The sequence below is a fragment of the Centropristis striata genome, chromosome 5 (assembly GCF_030273125.1).
Source record: "Centropristis striata isolate RG_2023a ecotype Rhode Island chromosome 5, C.striata_1.0, whole genome shotgun sequence".
In the NCBI taxonomy this organism is placed as follows: domain Eukaryota; kingdom Metazoa; phylum Chordata; class Actinopteri; order Perciformes; family Serranidae; genus Centropristis; species Centropristis striata.
In genome coordinates, this window is record NC_081521.1 from 30051233 (window position 1) to 30068920 (window position 17688).

Below are 17688 nucleotides of genomic sequence, written 5' to 3' on the forward strand. Positions count from 1 at the left end.
CTTCCAATAAAATGAGCATTGGCAATTTAAAACTGGTTGTCATTTTTATGTTGAGGTGGCGAGGGGTGGTTGTCGGCAGCTGCTGAATGTAACTAATAAAGTAACTTGTAATCTAACTTAGTTACTTTTAAAATCAAGTAATCAGTAAAGTAACTAAGTTACTTTTTAAAGGAGTAATCAGTAATCGGATTACTTTTTCAAGGTAACTGTGGCAACACTGCCGGGCAGTATGGTGGGCCCGGCAAGACATTTGGGCCGAACGACTTGAAAAAAACAAAAAAACAAAAACTTTTTTTTTTTTTGGTTGACTGATTGCCCAATGGCCAATAAAACAGGTAGAGGGAGGGCCGAAGGCCAACGCCCCCTCCTCCTTGGCCCCTTCTGCTGTCAATCAGCCAGTCATGTCACGGCCCGGCAGTCTCATTGGCCAATGATCAATAAAAATCAGGTAGAGGGAGGGCCGACCTCCTCCTTGGGCCCATCGGCTGTCAATCAATCAATCAATCAATCAGTCACGGCACAGCCAGAAAATAAAAATGTAAAAGAAATGCATAGAAGTAGCGGAGAAATTAAGAGGAAAACAAACGACAAGCCCTTCCTTCGGGCAGATGCTGCTAAGTGCGCTACACTATCTGAAATGTTTGGTGTTGCGGCAGCTGGAGCTGACTCAGCACGGCGCCGCCAGGTGATGATGGAGGAATTATCCTTTAGGGAGTTAGGAGAGAGAGGTGGAAAGATGGCAGCACCCGACAACATGCGGTAAGAAGCAATACATATTTCTCTGCCTGGCTCAAATATCATGAAGTCAGGTTAATAACTTTATTTTGTTAGCTTGTTACCTTTTTGAACACAGTGTAGTTTGTTTGCTACATCATCAATGTATCGTGTATCGGTCTCTTGTTTACAAACAGTAACAGGTGCGCACGCAGCACAGGAAGAGAGGGAAGTTTCTGCTGCCTCCACTATGTTTGGCACGTCTGAACTTTTAATGAAGTTTAACAGTTATGGACTTTAACTTGATGGCTTAATTGTTTGAAGTTCATTGACTGGCACAGCAACATGCTAGGCTAGCTGTTGTTACCAGTTTAACATTATAGTGCCTCGCAATAATTTCATGTTGGTCAGTTCTGTTAGTGTTTGAAGCTGATTTGCTGTTGTCTGTGCTAGCTTGATCAGTTGTTGATAGATTTGGAGTTGATAAACAGACGAGCAGTTGGACGTGAAAATTATGATTTTACTGTGACAGTGTTAAATTTGCTAGTAGGACATTTCTGTCTCTGCAGGCTAATTTGCCCACCCATTTTTTCCCTGCAGGCCTATTATCTTGCTTTGTTGTGCTGCATGTTATTGCATTTATATTAAAAAGTGAAACATATCCATTCTGACTTCCTGTGTTTTGACACACTAGGATGAGGGCTATCTTATGTAGCCTAAATGTAGTGTACTGTGGAGTGATATAGTTCAGATATCTACATGTTCAGGAGAGCACTAAGATACTTGGTGAGTTATCAGTTGGTGGTGGGTCGGAGTAAAAATGCCAGGGCTGATTTTTTTGTCCCAGTCCAGCTCTGTTTATTACTGTCTGTATAATGATCAAAATAATTTTATTTATCTTAGATTTTTTTTGCTTATGTTTTTATAGAGCCTCTCATTTTATTATTTTAAACAAATTGCTATTTTCTAAATACAGAAATGTCATAGCTGGGTGCTTTTGATATGCAACCAAGACATTACATCCATGATTAATTTTTCTTCTTCTTTTTTTGTTGATGCTACTACCAGCTACTCTGTAAAGTCAATTCCTGAAAAAATAAAACTGCCACTATCTTAAAATTACAGACTGCTCCCGTGCATGCACCCTACATGTACAATATCAACAGAATCATGAAAAAACACAACTTTTAGAACCAAACTGCTATATTGGCTTTAAAAAAAAAACAACCAATTATTGAGACTATAAATAGCTGAAATTGAATAAAAATTGACACTTCACACTACTTGTTGTTAGTCACAAGTATTTCACATGGGTTGAGGGATGTGGTGAGGATGATTGTGGTAAAGGGGGAAACAAACTTACATTTTACCCCTAACTCTCAATGTTATTACAAGTAGGCTTAATTAAAGCTCTATAGTGTAAAATATACAAATTAGTCACTTCAATGAAAAATATCACAGAGCTTCTTCTTCTTTTCTTTTCTTTTTGTTGATGTTAATAGCAAATTCCCTGTAAAGTCAATTCCTTAAAATTAAAACTGACACACACACAAAACCCCCCTCACCCTGTGTTAACCCTATTCATGTAAGGTATCAACAGAACCATCACAAAACACATTTATTAAGAATATAAATAACTGAAATAAAATAAAAACTCTTGTTAGTCACAAGGTGTCCTGCGTATCTCACATGGGGAGGGGGTAAGCTCGGGGGTGTGGGGGATGCATTGTGGTGAAGGGAGGGGGAAACTCACATTTCTTAATGTTAGATAGGCTGAATCAAAGCTCTATAGTGTAAAATAAACAAATATATTCAGTTCAATGAAAAATATCATGATTACGCATAATTTCATGTGCATCCAAATAAATGCAGCCATGCAGAGGTCCCCTTTAAGCCCTCTGCCTATTTTTTCCTATGATTTTACTTACTTCCAGAATGCGGAAGTTCAGATGTTAAAGGGGGTGTCTGATGGAATTCAAATGTAGCTTCTGCTCTTCACCACCAAGGTTTTCTTTTAGAAAAAATAATAGATATCCCTCTTCCCACTTCTTCCCTCCACACACATAACAATGACAATGGGAAAAGCATATATGGTGATTTGTTTATACTGAAGTCAAATCAATGCTTTTTTTTCAAAGAGTATAGATTTGATCTGGTAACTTAGTTTGTAAGTGATCAATCTAGTGTCATCAAATGTCTGTAGACCTTTAGTCCAAATAACATTACTCATTTGACACTGTTAGTTTATTTGGCCTAACTGAACTACTAACTAACTGAAATCTTGATTATTTACACGGCAAACAGAGTAGGAGACTATAGGTAGATAAGATCAGCATTATTTTGCAACTCTGTGATTTGAACCAGATGTTATACAAAAGTCTGGATGTTATTGCTAAGGTTTTGTGATTTAACCATTAGAGACCAATGCTCATGAGGCAATAGATTAGAACATTAGAAACAATTTTAAAATGATTTTTAAAAAGTAAAAGAATTACAAAAAAATTTAAGCTATATATAAAATAATCATAATAAATCCATAAATATAAAAATATATTAATAAAAATAAATAAATAAATTGCTTTTGAAATATATGTATATAAAATACAAGAAAAAAACTAGACTAGACTAAAAAAAGACAAATGAAATCGAATAATAATAACAACAAATAAAATTAAATAGGGCATTATTATTATTATTAAAGGAAGTGAATAAAATAATGTAAACTTTTATGTTTACATTTTAAAATGTCAACACTTTCTCATTCATTCATTTGCCATTCTCAGATCCTCTGGCAGACTGTTCAGCAGCTTGGAGCATTATAGAAAAAGCCAAAAGCTGCATCACCACAGTATAGAAGAAGAAGAAGAAGAAGAAGAAGAAGATTACTTTATTAATCCCACAATGGGGAAATTCAACCTCTGCATTTAACCCATCCTTTTTTACACACAAGTGAACACACCATGCAAGGAGCAGTGGGCAGCACATTACTGCACTCGGGGAGCTGTGCAGGGGGGTTAGGTGCCTTGCTCAATGGCACTTCAGTCCTAGACCTGTCAGTACCGGGATTCGAACCGGCCACAGACTGCCCAATATATATATGAATGAACTGTAAAGAATTAGGAATATGGGACCTCCCATATTTCTTCCATGGTCGGTACAGATATATTTATGCCACCATGACTATTCTACTTCTTTACTAGATCTCAGATCAGACTGTCTTTAACACATGCTTCACTGACATTGTACAGCTGACAATAATGCCCTCACTGCTGATTAAACCAGACTGCCTGTCTGGTTTAATCAGCAGCAGTGAGGGCATTATGATGAGTGATTGTGGTCTGTAAGAGTGAACGTCGTCACCCTGTGCAACAAGAATCACCTTCTCAGCGACCTTTGCACTTGTTGACGCGCCCTCTGAGTGCAGCTTCTGCCTTGCCATGTGTGTACATTGTGAACTCCGGCCCTGGCAAACACTAAAAGGGCAAGCCCAGTCTGCTGCTATCATATGTCACATGTGGCGTGAAAAGAGAGGGCTTGGACAGGGTGGGGGTGGGTTGAGGATACTTAGGCAGAGGGGTTTCATTTCTTTAAAAAGGTTTGTTGCCTCCGGTCTCATAATCCAGTGTGTCGATTGTGTGGACGGTCTTTAGCGGCTCTGCTGGTTGCTTCATTGGAGTGAAGCGCAAAATGGAGCTTCCCCAGCTGGAACATGTGAGGCTCCGCAGGTGTGACAGTGCAGGTGAGCTTGCAGATGAACTGCCTCTGCAAAGAGCATGCCAAAACAATACAGAGAAGAGACATGCAGTATGGTCTCTACTAGACCATGTGTGACACATGCAGGCCATTACTGAGTCCATACTAACTGAGTGCAGCACAGAGAGTAAAAATAGACTGTTGCATAATGCTTTGCTCTATGCAGCATTGAACTTTTGGCAGCTATTTGATGGACTTCATCATGTTTTTCTTAACTCCTCTCACTTGCTTTGTTTACAGGTAATAAATGGTTTGCACATGTTTTGAGAGATAATGATGTGGAGTTTACGACTTTACAAGACTGTAAAAGAGCTAAGTGGGTCGTCCTGCAACTCGCCTCAAACAAAAACATGATTTTGCAAACTGATCACCAGAGAAACATGTCTTCTCTGGAAGGGCCGCTTGCTCTGTAATATATGTAGGAATTTGCTCATGCATTGTTTCATTTCCTTGAAAAACTCCTTGTGCTATTAGGTGTGTGTGTGTGCAGTCTGTGTGTGGGAGAGGGGAGATAGCTGGAGAAGTAGTTAGGAAGAGCAATCCCCTTTGGCTGTTGTTTGGAAGGACATGGTGAACTCCTGACAGGTCAAACACCCAGAAGAATAAAATGTACAGTACCTTAAATGGTCAAGCTCAACACAAAGCAGGAAACCGGCCATTACTGGCTATCGCTGCCCTGCTAATTGCTGCCCAACAGAAACTGCCTGTTAGACTTTGAACACTGGCCAACACTGGGTACATTTTGTTCCCTTTTAGTAAGTTAATTTATTGGGTAAAATGAAGGTTTAACATTGTGTCCTAGATGACCCCTTATTTTGGGATCAGGCAGGATAAGTTTCATATGTCATACACAGATTAAAAGATACAGCTGAAAAAACTTTTCACTGCTTTTTTTTTTTTTAATCCGGCTTGGCAGGTAGTTTGTCTGCTCAGAGAGCTGTTATCTCTGCCACATCCACCCTAGATTACATTAAAAGCTGGGAAGTAATTTAATACTTCTTCAAACCAAAGTTTTGCTTTCTTGAAACGAGTTAGATGAGAAGATTGATACGATTCTCATTTGTCCTTATTTGCCCTTTTTCATTATGCTTAATGTGTAGCTACATTCAGACGCTGGTTAGCCTATCTTGGCATAAAGACAAATTAAACAAACATTATGTGTTAATTATTGAGCTTTATAGGTGCTGGTAGTTACCTTTTTACCCAGGCAAATTGTTTCCAGACCAGGTTGTTTGTTCCTACCCTCTAATAAAACCCACAGAAACGTTTCCTAAATTTGTGCCCTTGTGTTGACCGGAGATCAACACCTCCCCTTTAAACACATGGTTAACTACGTTCATTTTTAGGAAACCAAAGTACATGGTTAGGCTTAGGAAAAGATGGTTGGCCTGATGGGAGGCAGTTACGGAGGTGATGTAGAATGTGTTGCTAATGTGCTGTTGCTATGCATGAAAGTAAAGTGACATACATAAACCAAAAATCATTGTTATTTTTTAGTTAACTCTGGTGGCAGGACAGTAATAACCAGTAATGTCGATTTATTCCTTTAAAGGTAAAATTTGTCACCTTTTATGTGGACATCCAATCAGTGCTGAGGATAAATGTAGTCGATTAAAGCAATTCATTCCCCAGTTTGTGCTATATTAACTGAGAAAGCTGAGTTCTTTGACTTGCAGATCCGTGCCGGTTACTAATGTCCAGCCAAAACACAGCGTAGCCAAGGTCAGAATTGCGTCTATACTTATGTAGGTAATAAAATATGAATATTGAGTCTCCATAGTCTGAACCAGCGTGAACCAAGACGGCAACTCTTTTTTTTCCACACAGTCATCAGCAGCACATTACAGCTTCACTCCTTCCATTTTTACCTTTCACAATAAAAGCACAACTTAAATTCACTCAGCATTACACCAGGAGACAAATCAACAAAAAGCTTACAGTGGTAGTTGACAAAAATACTTGTTCAGTCTTGGTTGTATTTCCCAGTTTATCTTATTGCTTCAATCAACTACACTTATTTTTTTAGAACTAGAAAGAAATGGTTCCTACTTCTGCCCGGCCTGGCCTATAAACGTATCTGTCAAAATCGGTGTATATGTTGCCCAATTTGCACTGATTTTTTTTTTTTTTTTTGCAATAATGCAGAAAATTAAAATGCTAGGGATGACTTAGACATTCTGTTAGCTAATACTTTTTTCTTTATTAATTGCATACATACTGTATTTGGTTCTGGTCATGCCAATAAAGCTACAATATCAGTAATCTGGGAAATTTTCCCTTCTACAATTGTTGTTTGTATCAGTCTTGAAAAATCTCATCAGGCAGGTTTATCTTTTTGGTGCTCTAAACACCGCAAGAAGAGTTCCATCTAGTTGTATAGTATGCTTAAAAAAGGCATACATTTCTATAGTCGATATCTCCAACATCCAGAAACTCTCACCAAAACAATCTAGACTGATAAATGGTATTGCATTTTAGAGGACAATATATTTTTGGGGGGGTTTGCGGTGAATCCCTGGTGCCAAACTGATCCATGAACAGGCTGGTGTGGCTACAGGAGCACACCTAACTCGACTTGACAATCACCTGAACTGTCTTCACACAGTTGCTTGTTATTTCAGGTTTGCTCCTCCTTGGTTTCATTCATCCCTTTCATGGATCAGTCTGACACACGTCTTCCAGTTTACCAGATTTAATGTTAGGGTCAAAACCGCCCTCTAGTGGTAAGAAATGAGCAGCCCACTCTAAACTTCACAGTTTAATAAACAAACAACTTGTGCTGCACCAACTGTGCTCATCTGAATTCATGAGAGGCTCCCACCTTTTGTTTCTCACATGACTCTGTTGCTTAAACTCCAGCTGAGAAACCAGCTGTGTCGCCACAACAGATTTACCGAACAGTGTTAATGAACATTTCTCTGCTGTCACCACAGAGATTTTTTTAGCAGCCCTCCCTCCCCTTGGGCCTTTTAAAATCATACAACAGACTGTGAGACAGACAAGCAGCGTGGCCTCAGGTCCTTCCCCCTCCTGCCTACCAAGTACTTCTCCTTAGCAACAGTCAGCTGACCTGCAGTAGGTAGTGTTCAGTGAAGCACTCATATGCACACAGATCACAGAGCTGTGCGCCTCAGTCATCCACGCTCACTCCTCCACCTGCCACTCAGGCCTCATGGCTCTCACTATTAACACAGAGCAGAAAAAGCTCACGCAGACTCCTCTGCTCAAGATCTGGGTGCCATGGATGGGCTGCAACTTGAACCGCAGGAGAGGATGTAAGTGCAGTGAAGAAGTAAAAAAAACAACAACATGGCTCAGTTTAAATAGAAGAAGAAATATTATTTTGTCTTGCTGCTGTTTGTTCTGCATCTACTTTAACTCATTCTTGTTTCACCAGATAAAGCTAGCGTTTGCTTTAACAGCAGTTAAAGTTATGTTTCATACTGCTGAATCCATCTGGACTGGGCTCAGTCCTGTCGGCAGGGGCATGCAGGTAGGCAGCCAGCAGTCTGTGAGACAGAGGAGCCAGTCATGGGATGACAGCCAGGCTGGACCAAGCCAGATCCGAGCTGGCTCTCTGTTGAGTGTCTGACGTGGACCTTTAAGCATTCTGCTGACGCAGCATACTCCATTCAAAATCGAACAGCCTGGAGGCTCTGTTCCCCTGCCTGTATAGACACACACAGGCCATCCGGGTACTTTTGGGGGGTACAGCTAACTGGCAAGCATCCCTGCAGTCTGCCTTATAAATTACTGGCATGATTTGAGACAGACAAGTATGCCACAACTGGGTCATGACTGGGTAAGACACACACAGATGCTTTAAAATATATTGGAAATTTCTGAGCAGGGATTTATCTCAGGAGTCATAAGAATATTTAATCTTCTCTAAGATATCTCCTCTGTAGCTTCATTAAATAATAGTGAGTAGTTTCACAGTCTGAACCAAAAGCCTTGGATTTATAGATAATGGTGCTATATCGGTAAAGCTGAGCTGATTTCTAACCACCTGCATGGAAAAGATTGACCTTTTTTTGAAACACTTGGAGATTAGAGTGTTTTGTTCTTGTGATACTTTGCCATATGGTGCAGTACACTGTGCTGCTCTGGATGTTTCTGACTACCTGAGGAGGAGGAGAAGCACCTGGTTTGTAAAAGATATTCCACTGTTGTGGGTGTGTCCGACTATTCAAGTGTCATTGTTATAATTTATTGTTTTAGTGTTTGCTTATGTGATTTTGTTTATAGTTTGCGGGACAGTTTTCCATGTCAGGTGCTGCTAGAGACGTGCAGATAAGCTGTGTGAGTCACTACACTAGATTGCAGACATTTGAGCTGCACCTTGGCGCTCGTATTCTCGCTCTTAATGAAGATTACCTTGGCAGTGACACACAGTCAGCACATGTCCTGCAGCACAGAGGCTCACAGAGTTGTGTGAGACTCTAATTTAACCCTGTGAACACGAGGCTAATTCTCTTCTGCAACAATAATGACAAAATGTCTACATCAGCAGCATTCAGTAACAATTCCTCTTTATGTTTATGTGTGTTTGTTTTCATCTCAGCCTCGGTGCCTCAGTTCTGTAACTCGCCCACACTGATTGTGATGGTGGGGTTGCCGGCCAGGGGGAAGACGTACATCTCCAAGAAGCTCACTCGCTACCTGAACTGGATCGGAGTACCTACAAAAAGTCAGTTTGAATCCTTGAATCTTGATTATAGATCCATATTAAAAAAACAAGCAATTTGCTGTTGTCAATGTTAAAGCAACTACAAGGTGTTTTAAACAGTTTCAATTTAATACTGATGCCCACATGACCTACATGAACAAATAAGACTATAAGCGAGAAGATTAGATATGTCTATATATAGTTATTCTTAATACATGTTCGTTGGTCACATTCCTTCTTTTATAGCCCCCAGACCAGAAGAGCCCTTGTTTACATTTTCCCAGGCAAAGTTTGGCAGGGATCTGTACTTTAGTCAGTTAAAGGGAAAAAGGAGGACATTTTTGTTTAAAGAATTTTATTTTTGACCTTATATATTGCGGGTATGGTGGATACTGGGGCAGCATCAGTAAAGAAAAGAAAAATTACTGAAGAGGGAAAAAAAGCTAGACAGGTAGATTTCCAATCAAATCTATTGCAAATTTTAACAGAATTTTGAAAGAAAGAAAAAAAGAGAAGAAAATGCAGATGATACTTCCGTGTCCGATGTTCCCATCCGCTGCTGATATCCAAATGTTGGGAGTTGGTTCATTAAGATAAGCGGGAGGTGATGCCAATTATCCAGTCAGAATCCTTTATGAAAGAAGAGTGTTCAATAAGAGGATGTATTTAAAAGAACACCAGTAGAAGCTAAAAACCATTAAAAAAAATAAGCAGAAAACTTGATGGAAATATGACACTTCTGCACATTTAATTCCAGTTACACTGCTCTCATTTCTCAGACCACAAACAAGACAAGTACCTTATTAGAAAACACTCTGCCTCACTCTCTGCCAGAGATTTCACCAGGAGGACAGTGGCCTACTTAACCTCATTATAGATATATACATGATTACCTCTTCACTTAATGTGTTTCCATTCCATTTTGTCAATTCTTTTTCCACCTTCCACCAACCAACCTTTCCATCAACACAAAATTAAAGTACCTTATAGTTTCTTAATATACAGTAATGCCATATTAAACACCATCTGTTTGTTCTTGTCCTAAAACAGAATCTATATATTTTGGGTAACCTCTCTTTTCCTCAAATCCAACCAGTGTTTAACGTGGGTCAGTACCGCAGGGAGGCTGTCAAGATCTATAAGAACTTTGAGTTCTTTAAACCTGATAATGAAGAAGCCATGAGGATCCGCAAGTAAGAGGGGTGATAAATGTCAAAGCAGACAGTTAGTTATTCATTTTCATACCACATTCATCATATATATGTGTGTGTATATATATATATATATATATATATATATATATATATTATTTATTAATTTATTTTTCTCTCTCAGGGCCTGTGCTTCAGCTGCCCTGAAAGACGTCGCTGCCTACTTCTCAAAGGAACAGGGACAAGTAGCCGTGAGTAAGAGGACAACTGAAACTGTCCCTCTAATCACAATAACACACACTGTTTAATTATTTATTTTCTATGTGTGTGTGATTGTGTGTGCCATGTCTTTTCACTTCATCATTAATGTAATAAAAGGGGCACTGATTTTACAACTAAAGATTAATTTACAAGTTATAGAGAAAACCACATAGTCATATAATGTGTTCTGATGATGTCATAGTAATGTCATCAGGGTTATCACAGTTTGGGTTTGGAGACTTTGAATGTATAACCGAAAATCAAATTAACCAGGCAGGCGGGGGCCAATGAAACGCACTATCAATTTGCATTATGGGATTTGTAGGACTCTTAAAGTCAGAGTTCCTACTTCCATCTGCAACTCCGACCCAAAAAAAGAAAGACAGAAATTATTTTTTTTAAATATGGATTTAAAGTCTAATGTTCTCAGTTGTTTTTGTCTCATTATTTGTTGCAAAATCTAGTATAAAAAAATATAACTTTTTGATGTATATTATAGGTATAATCCATGCATATTATCTATAATATATTTAGAATGAGGAAAAGTTTCTTACAAAATAATGTGCTCTCTTATAATGCAGATACTTTGTTGTTAACACCAATTATGATATTGTATAAGGATCAATAACACCTGGCTTCTGTCCTGTCCAGGTATTTGATGCCACCAACACCACCAGGGAAAGGAGGGCAGTCATTCTCAGTTATGCAAAGGAAAAAGGCTACAAAGTGAGTTCATATTGTGTTTACATTCATTTATATTGGCCATCTTGCCAGAGATAGATGAAAAGATTGATACTTGTTAACATATTACTCATTTACAATTTGATGCTAGAGCCAGTAGCTGGTTAGCTTAGATTAGCATAAAGCTTGGAAGCAAGGGGAAACAGCTAGCCTGGTTACAACTTCAACACCAGCACCTTCAAAATTCACTAATTAGCATTTTGTTTAATCAGTATAATAGCCAAAGAGTAGAAATTTCGTTTTTTTAGCCACAGTCAATTATTCCTTGTTTCTCTGCTGATTCCCTGAAGAAAGAAAGCCAAAAACCTTTATATCCCAAGCTGTGCCTTAAGGATGCGATTAAAAATACAAACAAGTGATGACGAGAGGAAGAGGAATAAATTATTCGCCTCTTGTATTCAGGTGTTCTTCGTGGAATCGATCTGTGATGACCTAGAAATCATTACAGAGAATATTAAGGTCAGTCAAGAGATTTGTTGTTGTTTTTTTTAAAATGTAAATGTTTGCAGAGGGTGTTGTTGTTGGTGTAGTGTTCTCAATTAAGTTCTGTCTTCTTTTTTCCAGCAAGTAAAATTTGGGAGTCCAGATTACGTTGATCGTGACATTGATGAGGCCATGAAAGACTTCAGCCAGCGCATTGACTGTTACAGGGCGAGCTACATGCCTATAGACGATGAGAGGGACAGGTACTGACCAGGACCAGAGCAAATCCTTTATTTGACTAAAAAAGTCATTTTTCTCCGTCCTAATTTGTTTCACTCATGTTGGCTTTTGAACAGGAAGCTCTCCTACATCAAGATCTTTGACGTGGGCAGTAGATACCTGGTGAACCAGGTCCAGGACCACATCCAAAGCAGAATAGTCTACTACCTCATGAACATCCACGTCACGCCGAGATCCATCTACCTGAGCCGCCACGGAGAGAGCGAGCTCAACCTCTTAGGACGCATTGGTGGAGATTCAGGCCTCTCCCCTCGAGGACAGAAGGTAAGGAGATTACAGTGTCCCAGAGGAAATGATCAGATCCTTTACTGAAGTAAAAGTACTAATATCACACTGTGAACATACACTGAAAGAAATGTAAAAGTTTTAATGGACTTGCAACCACTATATCTGTGTATTGTCGATTTTGTATTTTTTTTTTTTTCATACCGATAATGGACCTAGTATGTGTCTAAAATAATTGATTTCTTGATGACTCTATTACAAGGTCCTGCATTGAAAATGCTACTTAAATTAAAGTATGTACAGTAAGTATAATCAAGGAATGTTTTTTTAAGTATTAAAAGTAAAAGTACTCAGTGTAGGCTACTGTTGTAGTTGGTTGAAGTGGAGTTAATAGTAATTTATAACTAATGATGATTATTTTCATTATGGATTAATCTGCTGATTATAATCCCCATTAATCCATTGATTTTTTTTTTTTTTAATTTAAATTCTGAAAACAGTTAAAAATTCTGCAATTTTTCAGAGCCCAAAGTGAAAACCTTTAATAAGCCCAAATCAACTGCCCAAACATCATATTGCAAATAAATACAAAAAGAAGTTAAAAGGAAAAGCAGGAAATCATCACATTTGTCAAGCAGGACCCATAAAATGTTTCTGCATAAAAAAATTAAAAAACTTGTTGGAAATGTTGCAAATCGATTTTCTTTCAGTCAACTAATTGATGGACTACCGTAATTGTTTTAGCTGTACTTGTACAGTATATACTATTGAATACTTAAAAGTATTTAAAATGTTTACTGAACAGAATACTTGAGTAAGAGTTTAATCATTTTATGCAAATTGTAATTAAAAAACAAAAAACAATTGACACGTTTAAATCAGTTAAAAGTGAGTTGACAACAGTTTTTTAAGATTAACAAATTGCACTCCTTGTTTCCAGTATGCCAGTGCTTTGGCAACCTTCATCAGAGCTCAGAACATTAAAGATCTGAAGGTTTGGACGAGCCACATGAAGAGGACCATCCAGACTGCAGAGGCTCTAGGAGTCCAGTATGAACAGTGGAAGGCCCTCAATGAAATAGACGCTGTGAGTTCATAAAATACAACTCTGCATCTTAAAGCTTAATATTATTATGACTAATGCTGTATTCCTAGATGCTGCTCAGACATGTCAGTGCATGCACAGTTCAGAGTATTGTGTATTTGACGAAAGATATTGTGTAAGACTCCAGGTTGACTTCGATCACCTGATAATTTTATGTTGATGTTATTTTTTCTCACTCAGGGTGTTTGCGAGGAGTTAACCTATGAGGAGATTCAGGAGAATTTCCCAGAAGAGTTTGCACTGAGAGACCAGGACAAGTATCGTTATCGTTACCCAAAGGGTGAGGTAAGGACTCTCCCCAGTTCAACCAGAGTCTGATCTGTTCGCCAGTCACAGCTCAAGAGTTCAAGTTTTGATCTGGTTGAATAATTGATAAGCTCTTCAATAACTATGTCTTTTTTCCAGTCCTATGAGGACCTTGTCCATCGTCTCGAGCCGGTCATCATGGAGCTGGAGAGGCAGGAAAACGTTCTGGTGATCTGCCACCAAGCTGTGTTCCGCTGCCTACTGGCCTACTTTCTAGACAAACCTGCAGGTACAAATAGTCCAGGCCTGTGATACTCTGACACAACTAGGCCTGTCCTGATAACTACTTTTTACTAGACGATATATTGTCCCAGAAATTATTGCGACAAATGATATTATTGTAAAAAAAAAATGTTTATTTGAAATATTGAACTTTTTATATACTTCAGGTTTTACAATAGAAACAAAAAGGTGCAGTACAGAACATTCACAGAAAGACATCATCTAAATATTCCTTCCTAAGTTTCTAAAACAGGACTATACATTAAGTAAGTTTTTCAAGGGCAAGAGAGTGTGACAGTCAGGCAAGCCAGGCTTTCAAACTTGGTCTGGTAATTGATAAGAATATTTACACATGTATGGGATTTTCTTTTTTTAAATCCTCAATAAATAAAACAGAACAGAAAAGACTGCTGCTGCTGCTGCTGATGATGATGATGATGATTTTTTCCTGTTCATTGGACTTATAGATACAGTGAAAACCTACTAAGGTCCTATAACAGTCGGTAAAACCTGCTGTACGATAAGTCCATATTGCGATTATCATGACAGGCCTTAACAGTAAATGATGTTGTCTGAAAAACACTCTTAATAATCCTATTTCCTCTACAGATGAGCTGCCTTATCTGAGATGCCCCCTCCACACGGTGCTCAAACTCACACCGATAGCTTACGGTAAGTGCCTGAGTGTGTGAAATGTCCATATTTCTTTAAAGCTCTCCCTGACACTCTGACTTTCTCATCAATTTCAGGCTGTAAAGTTGAGTCATTTTTCCTCAATATTGAAGCAGTCAACACACACAGAGAGAGGCCGGTGGTGAGTTACCACACACACATTTGCCATAATAGTTACTTAGCTTTGCCAACTATATTCTGCAGTGCATTACATACGTCTGATGGCAGCCAGTAATGTTCATTACAATGTATTGTGGTGAGGAATGAGCTAATATAAGGCTGAACTGATTTGTTTTCTCCATTTGTTGTTTCATGTTTAAATAATTAGAAACAAGAAATAAAAGTAAGAATCACCACCGTCTTAAGGCTTCAAAATGAAACTATGTCACCTAAAAAAAAATAAGTATCACAATCTTACTCTTGGTAATATAAAATGTAATTATCTTTCTGACAATTATCATGATGATTAAAATTCACCACAATCAACTTATAGTGACTTGTTTTGTTGCAATCTGCGATAAAATTGTCCTATCTCTACTAGAAAAAAATATTTTTTAAGATTGATTACTTATTTTTGTTTGCCAAAATCTTTCTGGAGCTGTGTTGCCACCACCAGCAGTTTTTTTTTTTTTCAGCTATGAGCTGCTTCTTAATTTTTTTTTATGCCCTGCATCGTGGGAGAATAATCCCCATTAACAGCACATTCAAAATTGACTATAATTGTAAATGTTTAAGTCATTTGTATCGATTACATACAGATGTGTAGTGGTAAGGAATGAGTTAATATATTGCTGAGCTTTGATCTTTTTTTCCTTTTTGTTTTCTCATGTTGGAATAATTAGAAACAAGGAATAAAATTAAGCTTCAGGCCCAAAAGTGAAAAAGAAAATGTCAAAATTTTACTCTTAGCCATAAGTTTTATTCATAAGAAACTAAAAACTATTTCCCGCATAGCATAGATCTGGTTTGAGCTGGAATCCACTCAGAAAACAATCATTTTGGAAGCTTTTGGTTTGTTGTCTTGTCTTGCAGAAAAGCATGTGCTGACAAAGCATGACTGTAGACTTTTTACACATCAGCATCATGTTGCAGTTATGCAATGAAATCACAGCAAAATCAGTTTAATTGTGGCATTATTTAATATTTCTTCCACCAATGAGCGGCTTCTTTATTTCTTTTCTGCACTGCATTATGAGAGCATAGTCCCAATCAACAGCACAATCAATACATTGACTTTTTTTTGCATGGTGTCTGGTTTAAAGTATATACTTCATTAAGAACTGATTATAATTAGCATGCAGGGTTCATTTGGGCTTTAAATGTACTCTGAGTATCTGTGTTGCTGTTGCAGAATGTGGACATCAACAGGAACCCAGAGGAGGCTCTGCAGACCGTTCCTGACCACGTATAAATGCTGTTTCATGGGAAAAGGGACTACAATCACATGGAGCTGGACGTGTTAGCTTCTCTTAATATTAAAAAATGCACTCCAGTGACAGGTTGAATGTTTGAAAACGGGAGAGAAGCTCTGAGGCAGGAGATGACGAGATGTTAGCGACATGGAAACATCAAGACAGCAGCACGAGGTTTCCTGCTGCAGTGAGCCGACAGGTTATAAAGCTCGTACAGGAGATTTTGTTGGCAACATCACTGTGAAATGTCCTGTGTCTTATCTGACTACACTCAAAGAAATGAATGCTAGCTTTACTCATTTCAATTACATATATTAAAAAAAAAATAGAAAATCCTTTCAGATGAAACAATTGAGGTATTTTAAAAATAAACCAGAAAAGAGTCATTTATGTAATTAAATAAAATAAAACTGAGGTGAATAAGAAATGTATCCAAATTTAACTGATAGAATTTACCCAATTAGCAGTTAACAATTACTGTTTATTAGTTCACTGTATTCAAAATTTAAAAAATATTTAATTTTAATTTGCTTCTTCAGACTTCATTAACAGTAAATACATAAATAACATTAACATAATTAATTTAGGTTAATTATGTTAGTTGTAAAAAGTAGCAAGTACAACTACATTTATAAAGTTCATGTAATTACTGTTAATTAGTTCAGTGAAAATAAAATGTGTTTTCATCCAATTATTAAACTTGAATTTGGTTTTTCAGAATGCATTAACAGTATATACATTAAAAACATAAATATGATTAATTTAGGTCAGTTGCATTTGGTAAAAAAAAAAGTAAAAGCACAAAAATTATGTGTAATGTGTGTAATTAAAACAAATTGATTTGCATTGATAAAGTTTATGTATTAATGCATTTGCTGTTAATGCATTATGTTTATGAATGTGACAAAGTAAATTAAAGGTATATAATTTAAAATGGATAGAAAATCATTTTAAATACACAGAACTTATTCAATAATAACATAATAATTAATAATATAACAATAATAAAAACTAAATAACAGTAATTAAATAAGCTTTGCAATGTAAATTTGGTCTTTTATAGTTAGATACATTTCTTTTTAGTCTGTTCGAATTGGTTTCATTTGATTTTATTAAATAAATGGTACTTTTTGGTTTGCAGTAAATGAATTGACTTAATTGGAAAGAGATTTTCGATGAAAATGAAATGAGTAAACCTGACAAAATGTCTTGCTTCATTTTTTTTTAAAGTGTCACACTGTTTACAAATGATTTAGAGTTTTTTTAAAAATGCACTGGTTTGAAGCTGAGAAGACATTATGTAAGATAGATGTATGGAGGTTGTCTGAGGCTGTTGCACAGGTAATGTGTTGTTAATAATCTAATTATAAAGGTGGGAGTCAGCACCATGGACAGCACCCAAACAAACAAAACATGTTGTAGATGTTGACTGTAAGTTTTGTGATGCAGAGAAAATAAATAATGTAAATAAAGTAAACCTCCGACAATAAATCTTTACAGTTCCTGTTTGTTTTGTGCTTGGCAGCTCTGCTGTGTTGTTAACTCTCCCACATAGAAGTTAAATTTAACAAACACAACAGACCAATGCACTGCTCATTTCAGCCAATAATGGGTCTTTGTGAAAGAGCTCTCATGGGAAATGAAAATTCGCATTTGGGCGTAATTTAAGGAATAAAACAAGAGTGGAGCATTTTTAAGGAGCAGTCCTGCAGAGTGGAGAAGGAGGAAGAGGAG

General features: G+C 37.4%; 1 protein-coding gene across 4 annotated transcripts; it reads left to right on the forward strand.

Annotated features, from left to right (window-relative positions):
• Positions 1–721: 721 nt before the first annotated feature.
• On the forward strand, positions 722–17439 carry pfkfb1 (6-phosphofructo-2-kinase/fructose-2,6-biphosphatase 1). Of its 4 annotated transcripts, none has more exons than XM_059332856.1 (14): positions 722–759; positions 9032–9157; positions 10233–10329; positions 10472–10538; positions 11200–11274; positions 11692–11748; positions 11854–11975; positions 12069–12276; positions 13178–13324; positions 13523–13627; positions 13748–13877; positions 14480–14542; positions 14620–14684; positions 15894–17439. In XM_059332856.1, exons 2-14 carry the CDS (start codon positions 9073–9075, stop codon positions 15951–15953), a joined length of 1281 nt encoding a protein of 426 aa, XP_059188839.1. In that variant the 5' UTR covers positions 722–759; positions 9032–9072; the 3' UTR covers positions 15954–17439. The 4 variants fall into 4 exon arrangements, with proteins under 4 accessions (XP_059188839.1, XP_059188838.1, XP_059188837.1 ...); XM_059332855.1 differs by lacking the exon at positions 722–759 and adding an exon at positions 4307–4453; XM_059332854.1 differs by lacking the exon at positions 722–759 and having other exon boundaries at positions 7810–9157.
• Positions 17440–17688: the final 249 nt, after the last annotated feature.